The sequence below is a fragment of the Erpetoichthys calabaricus genome, chromosome 5 (genome assembly GCF_900747795.2).
Source record: "Erpetoichthys calabaricus chromosome 5, fErpCal1.3, whole genome shotgun sequence".
NCBI classification, from domain to species: Eukaryota; Metazoa; Chordata; class Cladistia; order Polypteriformes; family Polypteridae; genus Erpetoichthys; species Erpetoichthys calabaricus.
The window spans coordinates 167,806,217-167,825,410 of record NC_041398.2 but is presented as its reverse complement, the minus strand read 5'-3'; the positions used below and the strand labels follow the sequence as shown (position 1 = coordinate 167,825,410).

At 39.9% G+C, this 19,194-nt stretch overlaps 1 protein-coding gene across 2 annotated transcripts in view; it reads right to left on the bottom strand.

Moving 5' to 3' along the window:
• Positions 1 to 2,438: 2,438 nt before the first annotated feature.
• anapc4 (anaphase promoting complex subunit 4) overlaps positions 2,439 to 19,194 on the bottom strand; it is an 84,474-nt gene continuing 67,718 nt past the window's right edge. For both annotated transcript variants that reach the window (XM_028802199.2, XM_028802198.2), the window contains exons 28-29: positions 12,627 to 12,750; positions 2,439 to 2,758 (exon numbers count right to left, since the gene is read on the bottom strand). In XM_028802199.2, coding sequence (XP_028658032.1) covers positions 2,546 to 2,758; positions 12,627 to 12,750 — 337 coding nt within the window. In that variant the 3' untranslated portion in view covers positions 2,439 to 2,545. The remainder of the gene's footprint in view (positions 2,759 to 12,626; positions 12,751 to 19,194) is intronic.

The window sequence follows — 19,194 nt, the reverse complement described above, 5'->3', positions numbered from 1 at the left end:
AAACTATTTTTATTTTTGAAATTACTGAAAGTAGGGAAAAAAGTTCTAAAAATAGAGGCAACAAAATTGTAGCTTATTTCCAAAGCACATAGTGGAGTATATAAAGAAGAAATAGTTATCACAGTATGGCATAATGTTAATGGCAACTGTACGTTTAGAATTAGCAAATAACCGATGAAATATACAGTAATTAACATATTGTGTCATCAGTGTTCCTCCAAATAACTAATGCAGACTACAGCCACATCTCCAAACTACATGCTGCTTTTGTGAATTTTTTTATATGTAAACACAAAGCAAAAAATTCTGTTATCTGTTATACAGAGGAACGAATGCACCTGCTTTATGGATTTCTGTATATACATAATACCTTCAGCAAGGTAGCAGTGTTAGGTCAATGTGTAAATAAAATGTGACCTCAATGAAACACGCATGTTAGGGGGAGGGGGTAAAGGATTGATTGCTGGATATAAAACACATAAGAACATTTTCTTTTTGGAGGTGAAAATAACAAATCATAAGACACATAATCTGGAAATAGAAGCCCTTCAACACTTTTATCTATATATGTTTTGGTACTGTACCATGGTCACAGATTCCTAATAAACATTACAATGTTTTTTCTAGCATATTACTGTCTACATGGAACCACTTTTTTTTTTCCAATCCAGTGTTACAGAAGGGTGGAATCTAAGTTAGCAACAATGGGTGTAGAGAGGAGGAAGAGAGGTTGGCAGCATGCACTGATACAGTGCATTGCTGCACCCACCACACAACAAACCACCTCAGGATCCCACATTAGGACCAGAGTGCAGCTGTGCAACATGTAACACCTTAGCACCACACTAGTTTAAATGAGACAGAACAGGATGAGGGATTTTTTTTTCCTGACGCCAACCCCTGAGTTTTCCCTGCAAGCTGGAGGACCTGCTTATAGAGGCTGACGTCGTACTCCGGACAAAGCAATTGCAGGTTAAAGGCTTTGCTCAAGGGCCCAACAGAGTGGAATCGCTTCAGGCATTTACAGGATTTGATCTGGCAGCCACTCTGTCTTAGTGTGGGTGTAGGACAGGGGCAAAACTTGGACAAGATACCAGTACAAAAGGGAGAGGGCTAGTGTAGATTTGTGGTGTCACAAATTGACCTAATGGTATGTCACTTTGTTGGAGGAGAATATGTTTTTAAAAAAAAGTAGTCCTGAGCCAGGATTCAAAGCAAAAACAAAGTGCTATGAAAAGGTAAGTGCTATACCAGTAGCTGCATTGGCATGTATTTATTCAAAATATTATAATTTCAGCAATTGAAATTGCTTATAAGGACAATGTGACCAAGAAGTTTTACAGACAGTTCTTTAGTTTTCACAGAGGAGTGGTTATGACATGCGTTGTCAACTGCAGGCTTGCAAACCTTAGGTGGGGATTTTTTCTAGAATCCTGTCATCTAATGTTGTGGTAAAAATCAACATCTTAATTAAAGAACCTCTTTGTCAGTAATCAGGAATTAGAAAGCTTGTCCATCTGCATCATTTATTTACTCTTGTAGCACCATGCCAAACAGGGAACATCCATTACTGCAGTATGTTACAAAATTATCAAAAAAGTAAGAGGTCCATTTTATAAACAACTACTTTTGCATAATAGTGCTGAATTAATACTTACATATCATACTGTGACTGGTTAAAAGACATGAGGGTGCTATAGCACAGAGCACAACCAGCCTAAAATAAGAGACTTTCTCCCTTATATCATTGTTCTTCAGTATCTCCTGAATTCATCTCTGTTATGAAAACTGTATATGTGCCAACTAGCAAATCTTACTAGGTGTATGAAAGAACATTACATCATCCAGTTTCTTGAACCATCCCCCTTGAACATTCTACTTGTTTACTTGACCATTTCAACAGTGTCTTTATTTCATTTCTAAAACAAATGTTTATATATTTCAATTGCGCACTACAAACCAAAATACTTAACTATCGTCACCTTCAAATTATTTTCTCACAATGTCTGTAAACATTAGTAGTTTTAGAATGACCTCATACAAAGCTGGATTCAAGTGTTTTATGGTGTCATAGCGAAAGGTATGAATACTTTCTAAAATCAAGGCATTTCAGTCTTTATAGTAAGTAAAATAAATTTCAAATTTTAATTCCACCTTGATAGTGCAGAATAATTTGTGTATATAACATGATTCCCATAAAAATGCAGTTCATTTGAGTTTGCAAAAACCCAAAGAGAAATGCAAGCTTTCCAGAGTAACTGACTTTTTTATCCTGTGAATAAACTGAGCATTGCCTCATCCACTTAAAAATAGTAGCAATATGAGCAGTTGTAACTCTTTTCAGAAGTATTACAAAACACTTTAAAATTAGACAAAGTACAAATTTTCCTAAGCAAATAGATATTAAGCTGATGAAACTAGAAAAATACACATCAGAATGATGTACAACAAATGTTTAATATCCTAAAGTCCCTACTTTTTTCTGATAACCACATTCTGTGGAGTAAAAATATTGTGTGAAAGCAGCTAAACCTCTTAAAGACATTCAAGTCTGTAGGAGAGAATCATTTTCTTTCTGTAAATCATGTGTTTCAGCTGTGTCACAGTCTTCCTGCACTTCTGACCCATCACCACTGGTCAGTGACTCCTCAACTTGATTGAGATCAGCACTTGCATTCTGCAAATCTTGTTTCTCATCTTCTTCTTCTTCCTCCACATCCATTTCAAAAACACGGATATGGCGCAAATTGGAGCTCAGCTGTATGAGGAAAAACAATTTATTTAAATACATTCATAACCACTCTATAAATCTATAAACATGCATTTTAACAAATGCCATCATTATGCAGTGTTCTGTATTGCTAATATACTGCCGCTACAATCTCAAGTAAATCTGTTGTCTAAAATCTATGTCATTAATCAATGACTGATATTTGTTTTTAAATCATATAATTTGGAAAAAAGTGTTGTAGAAATTGTCTTTTATAACTCATACATCTAACAAAAATACATATTCTAAGATACTAATGTTTTCTGAAAGCAAAGTTTTTTTTTTGTGAAACCACCTCTACAGTATAAGGACACAGGAAAGCCAGATGCAATCTTAGCAAGTACTGCCAAAAGGCAGGTGTCCATGCATGACAAGAAATCAGTCCATTACAGAACACACTAATATACTCACTCTTATTAACAACGGGCAAGTTTACAGTTAGCATTCAATCTAACAGCATACATTTGGACTGTGGCTTTATACAGACTTGATCACAAGAATAAAATATAATAATTTTCTGAGCATATAAAATGTATTTACACATATTACACATTAAAATTTAGTAACTATGCACAGCTTTGTAAAAATTAACCTAAAATGTAAACTAATAAAACAAATTAATAACACATTAAAATCACAGTTTCTGCACGAGGTATTACATTTTTTCTATTTCATTTGCAGCCAAGGCCAAAACTGTACCTGAATGACAGTGGACAAAACTAGGAATCTATTCTCATTTCAGTCCTGCATTTCCTTTGAATGAAGTATAGACCTTACTGATTGAAAGCATTTGTGTTTTGTACGTACACACACGCACACTTACTACATGTAGGAGCAGAAACTCCAAAAAGTCTGTCATGCCATCCTATCCTATACTTCCAGATTCCCAGATGTTCATACAATGACTTGCTATACTGAAGGGAAGATCATAAGTGTATGTTTTTTGTAATAGTTTGCAGGGCAAAAGCTATGTTAACCATAAGTCACTTCTGACAGCAACATAGAGCTACATTACTTAGCAGTGTTTTTTGTTAATGAAAGCACACCCACTAATTAATTTACAGGACTTGGGGATACACTTCATACACAAAATATGCAATAGTTATCTGTGGGATTTTTGCATGAAACAGCAAAGGCAAACACTGATGCACTTTTACTACTTAAATAATAGGCAGCAGCCCTCCAAATTACCCTAGAATTTACAATCCGCTATTAGTGCAACTCTCCTGTATACATGGGGATATTATGTACTGTGGAGCTGGGTTTCCTGGGTACTTTCCTACTTTAGACCAATTTGAAAACCACTTCTATTTCAGATGAGGGGTTAAAATAAGTAAATTCAAGTTTTTGGTGCCATTTTTTTATTTTTCAGCCAAATCATACACTTCGTAGGTCACAGACAAAATATTGCTATACAAAGGAAATGTTCATATTCTGTCACTGTACAGAGAAGCAGAACAGAATGATACAGACTTAACCTACAGAATATTATAGTGTACTAGCCAACCCGCGGCGTAGCATACGCCGCATAATTATGTATTGATGGGTGAACACTTCCTGAACAACACAGTTGTCCAAATGGGGTGGGTTTGTGGATACCACTGTGAGTGAATGAAAAGATGAACCTCTGGAGAGAGCAACACACAATTGTCCGTGACTGAAAGCAGGATTGTCTGTGACGATGGAGGCCACGCTGGTGAAAGTTACTTCGTCGGTAGGGATAAGTTTCAGCACTTGTTCATTAAGGTGTAGCGAGTCTTCGTTGTTGACGCCTTAATATAGCTTGCGTACTGAGATGTTCCGGAGTCACAGTTGAGAAACTTTTTTTAATGTCTTTTAAGCACAGGGAAAAAATTAACACGTGAAACATCCGTAATGTAATAAGCCACCAAGAAAAGTAACATTGCAATAATGCTATCTACGACCCGATCGCTGTAAACAGAAGTGAAAACAAAATCGAGCCCGGCGCATTCTTTAACTGCCTTGTAGCGCAGTGGTAGTGTTGCTGCTTTGCAGTAAGGAGACTGTGGAAGATTTTGGGTTTGCTTCCTGGTTTCTCCCTGTGTGGATAGCGCTTTGAATACTGAAAACACCGGTATATCAATGTAATGAAGTATTCTTATTTGTCCAACGCTCGCTTTCTCTCGTGTGTGTGTGTGTGTGTGTGCGTGTTGCTCGCTCGCTGCATGTGTTCCTGCAGGCATACCAGTAAGTGAATGAAAAGATGGAACTCTGGAGAGAGCAACATAAAACTGTCCGTGACTGAAAACTGGTTTTGGCAGATACATGCACATCTTTTTGAAAGTTTGGCCCTGTGCCTTATTAATTGTCATCGCAAAGGCAAATCTAACAGGAAATTGTCTTCGTGTTAAAGTAAAAGGCAAATTATCCATGACAAACTGTTTTACACGCTGCATACCAACCCGCGGCGTAGTATACGCCGCATAATCACGCCGCTTTTTTAATGTTTTTTAAGCAGAGGGAAAAAATGAACATTTGCAAAATCCGTAACGCTGCTTTCAGTAAGTACAATGCACACGCGTTTAATTTGTCGGCCACTTTTTGCCAGCCGTCTTTTCTGGTTTGGGCTGCTTTTGCAGTGTTACCGCTTGTGCATATTAAATCTTGAAATCCTTCGAGTAACTAATTAACTAACTAACAAAGCTTGTGAGAAAAAAATGCGCCCGTTCTTTCATCATTTTGTTGCAGCCTATCAAAGACTTGCTGATCATGTTTTCTAGACTCAATATACAGTGGAACCCTGGTTCACGACCATAATTCGTTCCAAACCTCTGGTCGTAAACCGATTTGGTCGTGAACCGAAGCAATTTCCCCCCATAGGATTGTATGTAAATACAATTAATCCGTTCCAGACCGTACGAACTGTATGTAAATATATTTTTTTTAAAGATTTTTAAGCACAAATACAGTTAAGTACACCATAGAATGCACAGTGTAATAGTAAAGTAATGTAAAAACATTGAATAACACTGACACAAACACCCAGGCTCCCTGCTCAGATGCACGCGTATGCTCTCTCTCTTTCTCTCAGCAGCATGGGAGCCTCCCCAGCCCCCTCTGTCTCTCAGAAGCACGTGAGCCCTCTCTCTCTCTCTCTCTCTCTGTAACATTGCAGCAGTTCGCGCTATAGCCTTACAATCCGATCGTTGTATAAACACTTTTTTTTTTTAATGAGTTTTAAGCACAGGGGAAAAAAAGGAACATTTCAATAAATCCGAACTTTATTTAAAAGCCAACCAAGACAGTAACATTGCAAGAGTTCACGCTAATAGCATTTCAGTTAGATCGCTGCAAACACTCTTTTTAAATGAGTTTTAAGCACAGGAGGAAAAAAGGAACATTTCAACAAATCCGAACTTTATTTAAAAGCGAACCAAGACAGTAACATTGCAGGAGTTCACGCTAATAGCATTACAGCCCGATTGCTGTAAACACTCTTTTAAAATGAGTTTTAAGCACATGGGAAAAAATAAACATTTGAAAAAAAGAGAAAAGTAACATTGCAACACTTTCTTCTCACCACGCTTCATTTGCTTAGAAGCCATGGTTAACTGCAAAAGCACACGAAATACTGTAAAGCACAAAGAGTTCACAGGTATAGCACGCACGTCTGACTGAGAACAATGAACAGGGAGAGGCTGAACACGTGCTTAAATACAGTAATCGGGGTTGGAACAAAACCCTGCATCCACAGGGGTTTCTAGGACCGAGTTTGGGAAACACTGCTGAACACAGACGAAACCGACTCAGGTGAGGAGTTGGGGTGGGCAAAGTGGTTGCAGCTATTGATTATTCAGTGTTGTTTGCCTGGGTGTCTGATCTGCTCGACGGGATCATAAATAAAAGGAAAACAATGTGAAGGCAATGTCACAGGTGATCCTGTGGTATAGCGGGTCCACAGCTCCCCTTCAAAAGGCCATTTTTAAATAAATAATCATCGCACTCACAGCTTTAGGGAGGGGCGTGGAAGTGTGGCTAAAACGGTTTCCAGGTGGAGTCGTGCTGCGGGCATTTCTCCCCTGTGCAGTGTGCGAGCGAGTGAGGAGAGAGAGAAAGCCGGTACGTTATAGTGAGCGAGTGCAGGCTCGAAGGCAATGTGTTCTTGTGGTATAGCGGGTCCATAGCTCCCCTTCAAAAGGCCATTTTTAATCAGGGAGAGAGCGTCTCGACTGTTGCAGGGCCTACATCGGTGAAGCAGGTGAGACGCTAATGAAAAAGAGGCACAGGGCTTATTGGTTTTTAAAGACTGCTTCCTTCATTGTGTTTTAACCTCAGTTTTAAAGTACTGCGCGTCTCTCTCGCGCTGCCTGTGTGTGTGCGTGGCTCTCTCTCTCGGGCTGCCTGTGTGTGCCTCTGTCTCTCTCTGGTGCTGCCTCTGTGTGAACTAAGGTTCCACTGAGGTTGACTAATGAAAAGTCAACGTGGCTCAGAGCTGCATGTAGACTGTGGCACAGACAAACAGAAATGACGGCATGTTTTCCGAGGCGTCGCGTTCGAGTTGGTGGGCGTGGCTGTGCAAGTTTTCGTCGTATCCAATGGTCTTAGAGTTGGTGGGCGTGGCTCCTTCCTGCGTGCTTTCATGGGTGTCTTGCCCGCTCTGGCGGCGGCTTAGTGAATTATATATATAGAAATTTCTTTACTCTCTCTCTGTGCTACAGAAAATGCTGCATCATGCATTCTTGTTCCACTTGTAATTCTTGTTCCACTTTCAAAATTACTACAGTGAAGCCAAGAGTAAAGTTTCAATATTTTCTTGAAAGAACAAGTAATCACCACTTGAGGTGTTATCAAAGCTTTCAGGAACAGACTATACATTTTAAATTCAACTCTGAATCTTGATTCACTCTGTTCTATGCCTACTCACTCCAACTGCTTGTTTGTCAGGATAGGTGCACTTCTGTATTTCCAAGTTTTTTTTTTTTTTTTTTTTTTAAAGTGCAGTTTAACTAAAATCCAGGAAATTACACTTGAAGTAGATAATAACACAGCACTGACAAACTTTAGTCAAAAACTGGTTTTAAGAACCAATGATTTTGTATGTTTAAAAAGCATATGTATGTATTATAGTAGAATAAACTATATTTGATTCATAAATTGCAATAATAAATTACTGCATACTAATTAATAAGAGTAACAGTATGCCTTGCTTTATAAGTGCAAGATGAGTAATAAAAAGTTGTTTTATTTCAGTCTTCTAACGAGTGTTCATTTTCTTATTTAAGTGTGTGAATAAGGCGCTATATAAGCGTCCAGCCCGGCACAGATTCACACTGGGGCACATATAAATTGAACACAAATCTTTTTATTTTCTCTTCAGCTGTGGGGCACGTCTTCCCCGTGTCCCACAGGCCCAACACAGTCCCGCAAGCACTTAATGCAATAAACACAAATAAATCTTTTTCTTCACCTGTGGGGCACGTCTTCCCCGTGAAACCCACAGGTTTAACACAGTCCCAAAGTACCTCTTTATCAAGACAGCAATCCTCTTTATCAAGACAGCAATCCTTCCATTGGCATCACCACTCCTCTCAGGCACCTCGTCCTCTTCCTCCCGATTCTGGCCCTGAGTGGTGGTTGCTGGCTTCTTTTATGGCCCTCCCAGGAGTCCTCCTGGTGCTTGCTCACCTGTTCCCAATTGCACTCCCGTGTGGGGCCAATGATTAGACCAGCTGGGCTTAACTATCTCCGCCTCGCCCCCTGGCGGCCATCCCAGGTCCCCACAGGGTTGGGAAGAACTTCATCTCCCATGAAACCCTGTGGGAAACTGAGGCATCATCATTAACCAGGGAGGCTGCCACCAAGCTTCCCGGGGGAGGTATTGAGGAGTCCATGGCTGTTCCCCCGGAACACAAGTAGAAGGGCCATCCTGGCCGGGCATAGACCCTGGCTGTCCTCCACAAGTGTTATAAAATTAAATATTAATCAGTTTACCAAAAAAAGTTTTAATAATGCCCGGATGTTTTTAGGACTGTATGGTATGTGATAGTCTTTTTCAATGCAGGTCCATTCCTGTCTTCTTTTAAATGAAACCCAGGTGGCTGGGGTTTGATTGGCAGAATTTATGAAAGTTTGAGGGCTACAGTGTCTGCAGGTTTTATGTCCTAACTCAGTTACGTAATTGGAAACCAATCCTTGTCAATATTAGATCTTATTTAATTTCATGGCTTGTTAACGTTTTAACTCTAAAGTGTCAGGTCATTTGTATATCTTAAGATTTTATTTCTTTCCATGGATATCATCCAAATGATTTGAAGCCTAAAACAGATTAGCAGTTCTCAATCCTTCGCATTTTTCTCTTCATTTTCTTTCTAAATATTTTAATAAACCAGATATATCAAAATGAATGCACACAGGTGTAAATGGACGTAAGTCCGGTAGAGACCTGCTGACTCCTTTGTCTTTTGCATGTTATTGCTAATAAACAAAAATTAAAAATAGTGAATGCAGATATTTAAGACTAAAATAAGCAATTAAGGGTGAGAAACCTTAACAAGCAAGAAAACTACAATAAAGCAAAGCAAAGAAAGAAATGTTGCTTGAACTATGAGTGCTTCATTGCCATTAATTGACTTTTCAGTAAGCAAATGGGCTGGAACAAAAAGCTGTAGCTACTGCGACCCTCCCAGGAAAAACATTGCTTATCCCTGGTTTCAATATATGAAGTCTACCTTACAAATGAATATATACTATCTTAGCAGAATCAAATGATCGAAGACATCCCATCTAATAATTGGTTCCTTTGTCATAACCAGTGGTGTCTGTGCTTTAATTTACTTGAGAACAGTCCCCCAAAATCTATGTTTGTTAATCATATTTAAGCTTGAATGGGTGTGATGTTTGCTTTCAGTCAGAGGTACTATAAAAAGTTTAGGCTCATTTTATGGCATTAAGCACGTTTAAGTTTGCTGTCCTTTTGCTAAAAATTGGAGGAGAAAAAAAAAGAAGTCTCAATTTCTACATATTATAACACAGATGTGAAATTGTCTATCATATTTTTCCTGTAGCAGATGAGCAGTGTGTGTCTTGTGTGCTGTTGATGCTATTTTGACTATAGGCCATGCATCCGAAGTCCTTGTAATGGTCTATCTGTTCATTTCCTACTTCTTAATTTTCCATCTCATTTAAATCCTTCCTTTCTCACAAAGAAAGGGCAACAAGGTCTGATATTTGGAAGAAAATCAAACATTCAAATAGGTCATTGAGTTTTTCCTTTTGTTTTGTTTTTCTTTTCACACTACCAATTTTTATTTGTTAAATTTCTGGAAGCTGCTTGTATAAGTCATATGTTTGGCTCAGTACATGCTACTGTACATATTTGCTACACTTAATTAAGTAAGATGTCTTTGCATACTACCTTCAATAAAAATAATATAAAATAATGAAATAAAAGACAACTTCTAGGGCTTTACCTAGTTACTAAAGTTCTGGACCCATACTTCTATTTGTGAATTAACTGTCTGCATGCACTATAGCTCAGCCTACCGATAACAATTTCTTCTTTTCTATCATTCCTCTTCCAACTGTTTCGGACTTTAGAATATTACGATCAAACCATTAGCTAAAGGCATGTCAGTGGGTTCTAGCGATTAAAGAGAGTTGGTTTTTAGGAGCAGTCTTAGTTAAAAATGCCAGTCAGTCAGTCATTCTCCAACCCGCTATATCCTAACACAGGGTCACGGGGGTGTGCTGGAACCAATCCCAGCCAGGGTGCAAGGCAGTAACAAATCCCCGGGCAGGGCGCCAGCCCACCGCAGGGCACACACACACAACAAGCAAACACTAGGGACAATTTAGGATCGCCAATGCACCTAACCTGCATGTCTTTGGATTGTGGGAGGAAACCGGAGCACCCGGAGGAAACCCATGCGGACACGGGGAGAACATGCAAACTTCATGCAGGGAGGACCCGGGAAGCGAACCCCGATCTCCTTACTGCGAGGCAGCAGCGCTACCACTATTCCACCATGCCGCTGTAATGGGCTAGAATTCAGTATTCTAAAGAAAATGACATTTCTGTGTGTTGCTTAGTGTAATGGGCTATAAACTAGTGTTTTAAAGAAAAGGCAGAATTTCTGGATAATTCTGCTACAGGTTATTGCAGATGGCTATCTACAGGACATAAATATTTATCTGTCTTGCTAAAGAGTAACCTGCTTTGAATAGTCAGACTGCTTTGATTTAGTATCTCATCTATACACAATGTGGGGATAAAGAACTGTCTGCTTCCTTGGAAAATTAATGAGTTCCGGGGACATCAGTTTCTAATAAAGTACTCAAAGTAAATGTGTTTACACTATTTGTTATGCAGAGGAAATTGGCTTGCACCGTTGTTTTCAATGATTGCCATGTTGATCTATGCAGAAATTGAAGCATATACATTTCTGGGAAAAGGAGAATAAAAAAAATAAAGAGAGAACAGAGAAGTATGGTCTGAGACTCAGGACTGCTGCCTGTTTCTGATATGCTTTTCACCATATCACTGTGGCTGCACCCTGTAGCAACAGTGGCTTGTACCTGGCCCAGGTTCCCCTAGGCCTGAGGTCGGTAACACCGCCCTAGTTAAAAATGTAATTTTTTTTAATGTTAAGGAAAAAAAAATATTGGCCTGATTTGCATCTTTGTTCACATAAACTGGAAATTTGCAGTATGTTTATATATAGTAATTACAAATAGACATAGCACTCTGTACATCACTAAAAGCTAGAACTGTTTACTTTTGGATACAGATGGAAAAATCATTTGAATATTTGAAGAATACCGCATAGCAGCATGTCGTTAGTGACTCAACATTGGTGGAAAATGAGTTTAAATGTATAAACGAGCATGCTTTGTGATGGCCTGGTGCCTTATCTAGGAAAAGCTCATTCCTTACACCAATTGCAGCTGTAACTGACCCCAGCATTCCATAACTGTAATGGGTAAATATGTTTAGGAAAATTATCATAATGAACATGTAGAGTATAATTACTTTTCTGATCTATATGATGTAAATCTAATACAAACCCCAATGAGGAGAATTGCAGTACACCAGAATATTACAACAGTGACTCCAAATGATTGTGATTCTCCGAGGGTGCCTTAATTTTAAAGGAGCAGGCATCTGGGCAGTAGCCTGGTGTACAGTAGCAATCTTGCTACTAACAACCTTGGGGCCAGAGGACTGAGTTTCTATCCCACACTGATCTCCAGCACTCTTTCATTAGTTTGTTACCTTACTCAGTAAGAGTTCTCAACAACACACCAGAAATTCAACTGAGGGAAAGTTCTCAGCAAACTCCCAGCCAGGATGTAAAACACCTTATACACTGGTCTGCTGTCCAGCGGTTTATCACAACACCAAAATTTTAAGCAGTATTTCATCAGTGACATACTGGCTCTATACAGTAGGCCAGCTTTATATCATCAACCAAGTTAAAATTACATAACAGCAAGCTCTTTTACTCCAAACTATAATGTGTTGGTATTGGAATACAAGCTTCATCACAACAAATACTTTTTTCCAAACCTGAATAAATGTGCAGCTTCGAATTACAGAAAGATCATTTAACAGAAACTAGTTCATAATTTACATAAATAGTTCAAAAGTGAATAAAAACTAGCACTATAAATTTACAGACATCACTTACAGCTAACAGAGAGTTTTTAAGAAGTCAATTTCTTAGTTTTTTCTTTAAATTATTCCAATCTAATTCAGGATGTGGTAAGTATATTTGAATGTCTGGATTAACCTATTTTATACTGTATTATAATTTAGCATTAGTTGCAACCCGCAATATTCAATACCATATTTTAAACATTCTGATCAAACAAGCTTCAGAAATAATCTATTTCTTACCACACAGGAAATTCTGCGAATTCCATTCACAGCAACATAATGTGCTTTCATGTTATCCAAAGCTCTCCACTGATTCTCTAGCACTACATTTTGAACAGGAATATGACCACTCTGTTGATCAAGTCTGAAAAAAAAAATTTACAGAGTCAACTAGAATACAACAACATTGACTAAAATATTCTAAAAACTTAAAAAAACAAAGCACTATTTTAAGGATTTCATTAAAATGCTTACAAGTAGTTCCTTAATAAATCGTTTTCTTATTTGTTCCAATATTGAAGTAAATAGAATGTTACATGTTTCTGTTTATTATAAACTGTATGAGCATAGAAAAGCAACCAAGTGAATAATTAAACTAAACAGCATTCCCTACTACAACTGAGAAATATTGGAACAAGTTAGCTAAACAAGAGAGTTGAGTGGAATATATGGCCTCCAGTCATTTATCAAAATTGTGCAGCACAACTCCAGGTCCAGGCTTTGGTCTTGTCATGTCTGGACTACTACAAGTATCTGTTGGCAGGAGTACCGGCATGTGTCATCAAGCTGCTACAAATGATTCAAAATGTAGCGACATGACTGGTGTTCAACCAGCCAAGGTGTGCACATGTCACTCCTCTCTTTAGATCACTACACTGACTTCCTAATGTTTGCATGTAGAGTATACATATAGGGAGACACTTCTGGGGTCCTATGCCCCTTCTCAACCATTTGGGTCTGCTGTTGAACAGCATCTGGTGATGTCATCTCTACGTGGTGTCTTATCTCAGTCCAGACTCTTTTCAGGTGTGCTGAAAAAATGAGCGGCCTACCTCCATTTGAAATTTTGAATCCCTCAATGTGGTTAAAGAAGCACCTGAAGACTCTCTTGTTTGGTTATTTTATGTCTGATAGCTCTTAGGAATTGTGACCTAGTAAATGTAACTTGTATTTAGTTCTAAGTTGTTCACTTGTGATGATTAATTTTGCACCCTAGTCCTGTAACACTTGTTCACAAACAGTCCCCAGACTGACATTTACTCAATTATATTGACCTCTTGGATAAGGGATAAAAATGTTTGTTAAGCAAAGCATTCATTTCTATGGTACAAAAATACAATAAATACTCCCCACGACACCAACTCTCCTCTCAAAACCAGTTAAACAATCAAACAGATGTATGACAAGGAAAGACACAAATAAAAATGGCAAAGAGATGTGGGGAATGACATGGACAAACTCTTGAGGTGAAGGCGCTAGTTTAAAATATTGAAAAGAAAATTACAGATGTGGCAAAGGAATGTGATGCTTTTTGGGATGAAATAAGTCAGCCAGAGATTAAATAAACTAAACTAAATCAATTTTTTTTGACTGCTTTATTCCTTACTCTGTGTTATAAGTTAAGGAACCAGTCATAATATCCTTTCAAAAATCATCACATTCTCACCTTGTACCCCAAGAATTTATTTCTGTCAGCTTTACTAAAGCTTGCACTAAGCATTTACACTGGCAGTGATACCAGAAATTTATTCCATGCTTTGTATTATAATTATTGTTTTATTAACAATATGTTTGCTTTCAGCTTTTCACTTTTAGCAATATTCATGTGAGATAAATACTTGAAATGAAACAAAAACATTTACTTTTTATTAAATGGTAATTGTTATTTGTCAAGTTGTGGCTCTGCTGTCATCATAATTATACTCGCCAATTTTCATTTTCAGGTCTGCAGATTAAAAAGTTTAAGAACCCTTGTTTTAGAAAATGCCTATAAATGTCACCATATCTGTGGTATAATAGCATTTGTTCTAAATGTATGTATTGTATACATTAATGAAGCAAAATAAGAGCATTTTACCACAAACAATGCAGTATTTGCATCTGTCACACATAAAGATTTAACCTTGAACCTCTATAGTCAAAGTGAGATGACAGCTCTTAAATGAATGCTAATAAAATATGCTGTAATGGAATGGAGAAATGGATGGGCTGGCATCCCGCCCATGATGTCTGGTGGTACTTTTTCGCGTTAAGTGGGCAGAATAATAAAAGGACTGGAGCAGACTACCCTCCCAAGCACATTCATTATCTTCGGCTGTGCTCCCATATGGACAACTGCAGGGCCCAACGGGATATCAAGTCTGAACCAGCATTCTTATTGCGGTCTACTCCTGGACACAACTTTAAAAGGTGTCTCCCTGCCTCAGCTATGTAAGCTGAAGTTGGGAATGGAGTAGGAGAAGTAAGGATAACTGTAGTTGGGAATGGAGTAGAAGGAAGGATAACTATATTGTATGGCGTTGCTTGGTTTGTGTGACGAAAAGAAAGAAACTAGTAAAAAGGATTTTTTTTTAATTCAGTGACTTGCCCTATAGTGTAGCTGTGGTTTGGGGTGCAGGAATGCCTCCCAGCATTCACAATACAAAATATATAAATATCAAAAACATAGGTTGTACTTAGTAACTCAATTCTTTTGTGAAAAATTCCAATAATCTTACATGTAGTTTTATTCCTACTCATATTTTTGGTCTCTGAAACCATAACAGGCTAAAGTAAAGAACATAATGTGAGTTGGAGAGCATGCACTGGTACAGTGCATTGCCGCACCCACTACACGATGAAACAGCTCAGGATTGCAGTTGGCAACCCCCCAGGAAGACACGCATTCCAGTCCCACCCTCTGGAAATTACCCTCTATCTGCCGCAGCCAGGTGTTACGTGGGCGAGCCCTTGGCCTGGTCCAGCCACTCGTGTCCCCAACAATGAGGATCTTATGTCAGCTGCATCACCCTCAGGGAAACGTGCCACATGGCCGTAGTGCCGTAACTGACACTCTATCACAATGCAAGTAATGTGCCTCATTCAGGATTCCATGAGCAACCGCTCATTCGACACAAAGTCAAACCAACTGTACCCAAGAATTTTCCGGAGAGACACAGTACCAAAGGAGTCCAGTCTTCGTATCAGGTCACTGGATAGCGTCCATGTCTCTCAACCATATAGCAAGACAGGAAGCACCAGGACTCTAAAGACTTGGACCTTCATCCTTTTGCATAGATATCGGGAGCACAACACACTCTTTCCAGCGACCTCATGACCCCCCATGCTCTCCCAATCCATCTACTGACTTCATAGGAAGAGTCACCAGAGATATGAATGTCGCTGCCTAGGTAAGTAAACCTCTCGACAAGGTCAACACTCTCTCCTCAGACTAACTAACATTGCAAGAGTTCACGCTACAACCTTACGAACCGCTTGCTGTAAACACTTTTTTTTAATGAGTTTTAAGCACAGGGAAAAAAATGAACATTTGAAAAATCCTTAGTTTATACAAAAACTAACCATAAATAACTAGGAAAACTAACCTTGCATGAGTCGAGTTCTGGCATGAAGGAAGTGAGGAGGAACTGGGTGGAGAGGAGATTACAGTTCTGAGGTAAAAAGTCTGTGACAATGCAGGTTCGCTGCATGCTCCCATCTTGCTTCCGGGAGCCCTTAAACCTGTCACCGTCGATAATGTTACCGATGAGCACGACAGTGAGGCACTACAATGGAGCAAGGGGATGGTGCAAAAAGTGCCAAGTGCTTTTATGAAAATCAACAAAACAAAAATCAAAAACAAAGTCCACATTAAATAAAGTGCAGTGCTTTCAGAATCCTTCAATAAATAAATCCCATAAAAACAGAAGTGAAGTGGAGGTTAAAATCCAATAGAAAAAAGTCTTCATTAAATACAACGAGGTTAAAACAATGCTGGAAGCAGTCTCTTTAAAAACAAGCCCGGTGCATTCTATAACTGGTGACCTCCCTGCTTCTCCCTATCCAGGCTTCGCAATAGGGCAGCCACTCTACCTGCAGCTGTCCTTCCTTCAGGTCTGGAGGCCTCCCGATCCCTGGCTTCAGTCGTGCACTCTCCAGACCGAGACTTGGCTTCCATGGTGACCAGGACGCCCATGTCTGGGAATTCACTGCCCAAGCCTCGCGACTCCCGCTGCCTTCTCGGCCTTACGCGGCCAGCCATCCTTCTTCTGGTCACTCCAGCTCCTTGATCGCTCAGCTGGAGCGACTGCTTCCTTCTGCCCCACCGAGTGTTGGCCAAACACCCCAGCTTGGGCTCACTGTCCAGCTGCCTGCCTGCGAGCACGCACCGGTTCTTTCCACACTGCTTCCTGCTTACTTCCTCACTCCGCAACCTCCGTCTTTCTTGTCTTTTTCCTCCCTTTAGCCGCCTCGCGCTTCTATTTATGAAAAGGATGTGGCAGCTGTAGCAATCAGCAGCCCCAGGACCAATTACGGATGTGGACGGTTTCCCACCTGTGCACTTAGGTGAGAAACACCCACACCACGAATTCCCCTGGAACTGCTTCAGCCACTCAACCACCACGCCCCCTAGCTAAGCTGCAAGTGCGGCGATTATTTAAAACTCGCCTCTTGATGTGAGCTGTGGATAGTGCTGGGCGGTATACCGGTTCATACCGAAAACCGTTTTTAATTTTTTTTATGATTTGGATTTTTCTTATACCGCAACACCGGTTTAAATTGCCTAAACGACGTTCGGAACATGGCGCAGCGGGAAACTGTTCAAGTGGGGACCTTTTTCACTGCTACACCACTAAACACAGATTTGTTGCACTAGGGCTCTTTTTCACTGCTACACCACCAAATAGTGGGCGGTAGCATAGGTATGCCGCGCGGTGAAAATGGACAGAGAGCCAAAAAAAAGCAGTCACGTCTGTCGCCTGGAGATGCTTTAGTTTTTAAAAGGTCAGATGTGTAAATACTGTTTCTATACTACTGGATAATACTGCAAGCCAAGTTGTACTTATTTGTTTTCAATACAGTGTAATGTACATGGGTACTGTGTAATAGTGTGACAACATTTTGACTTTATTCTCGACATTTCCACTTTGTCATTAAAGTAGAACATCGTAAACTAAACTTCATCATTAGAAGAATTAGAATTCCAAACTATGTTAAACCAGCAGTTCATGTTAAGTGCCTCGCAGGGGCCAAGATTTCTGGCATAGAGGCCGCATTGGACCATGTCGCCGACGATGAAGTATCTACCTTATTGCTGCATGTCGGCACTAATGATATTTATTCACAGCAATCTGAGGTATTAAAGAGGAACTTCATCTCTCTTTGCATCAAAGCTAAAAGAAAATGTCGGAATTTAGTTGTATCTGGCCCCTTACCAAGATTATATAGAGGGGATGTGATTTATAGCAGATTGCATTCCCTTCACTGCTGGCTAGAAACCTGGTGTGCAAACAAAAGCATAGCGTTTGTGAACAATTGGGATGATTTTTGGGAAAGGCCTGGATTTTTCAGAAGAGATGGTCTTCATCCTAACTGGAGGGGATCTTATGTATTATCCCAAAATATGGCAGCAAAACTGCCTGGTTGACTGATTAGAGCACCATCCAGGCCGCAGTCATGTGATCTTAAATCACAGGCTGTTGTTTATCCCACCTGTTACTTTCCTGAAGCTGTTACCCATAATCCTTGTCTTGGGGCATCCAGTAAATTTAGTCTTGATACAAACCTTAAATTAATTGATAACCAAAAAATAAGGTGTATAATTAGACCAAGGGATAAAACCAGACCCTCCACCAGGGGCATCTGCAATAGAAATTTACTACAAATTAAAACAAAAAGTATATCACCAATTCAGAAAGAAGCATACAGTTTTAAATGCTGCTTATTGAACATTCGCTCTCTTGGCACTTAAGCTGTTTTGGTAAATGATATTATATTAAGTACAAAATCTGATCTGTGTCTTCTCACCGAAACCTGGCTTAGTAAATGTGACAACTGTCCCCCTAGCTGAGGCGTCACCAGATGGATACTCGTTCCTTCATAAGTCTAGAGATTCAGCTCGAGGAGGGGGCCTTGGAATAATTCATTGTAACAAAATGCAAATCACTTCTAAAAATGTAGGCAACTTTACATCCTTTGAAGCATTCATTTTAAATATTAAAACAGATTCCAACACAATTATAGTGCTAGTCTATAGACCACCAGGGCCGTATTCATTGTTCATGTCTGAATTTCCATCCATCCATCCATCCATCCATCCATCCATCCATCCATCCATCCATTCTCTTCCGCTTATCCGAGGTCGGGTCGCGGGGGCAGCAGCTTGAGCAGAGATGCCCAGACTTCCCTCTTCCCGGCCACTTCTTCTAGCTCTTCCAGGAGAATCCCGAGGCGTTCCCAGGCCAGCCGGGAGACATAGTCCCTCCAGCGTGTCCTGGGTCTTCCCCGGGGCCTCCTCCCGGTTGGACGTGCCCGGAACACCTCCCCAGGAAGGCGTCCAGGAGGCATCCTGATCAGATGCCCGAGCCACCTCATCTGACTCCTCTCGATGCGGAGGAGCAGCGGCTCTACTCTGAGCCCCTCCCGGATGACTGAGCTTCTCACCCTATCTTTAAGGGAGAGCCCAGACACCCTGCGGAGGAAACTCATTTCAGCCGCTTGTATTCGCGATCTCGTTCTTTCGGTCACTACCCACAGCTCATGACCATAGGTGAGGGTAGGAACATAGATCAACCGGTAAATTGAGAGCTTTGCCTTATGGCTCAGCTCA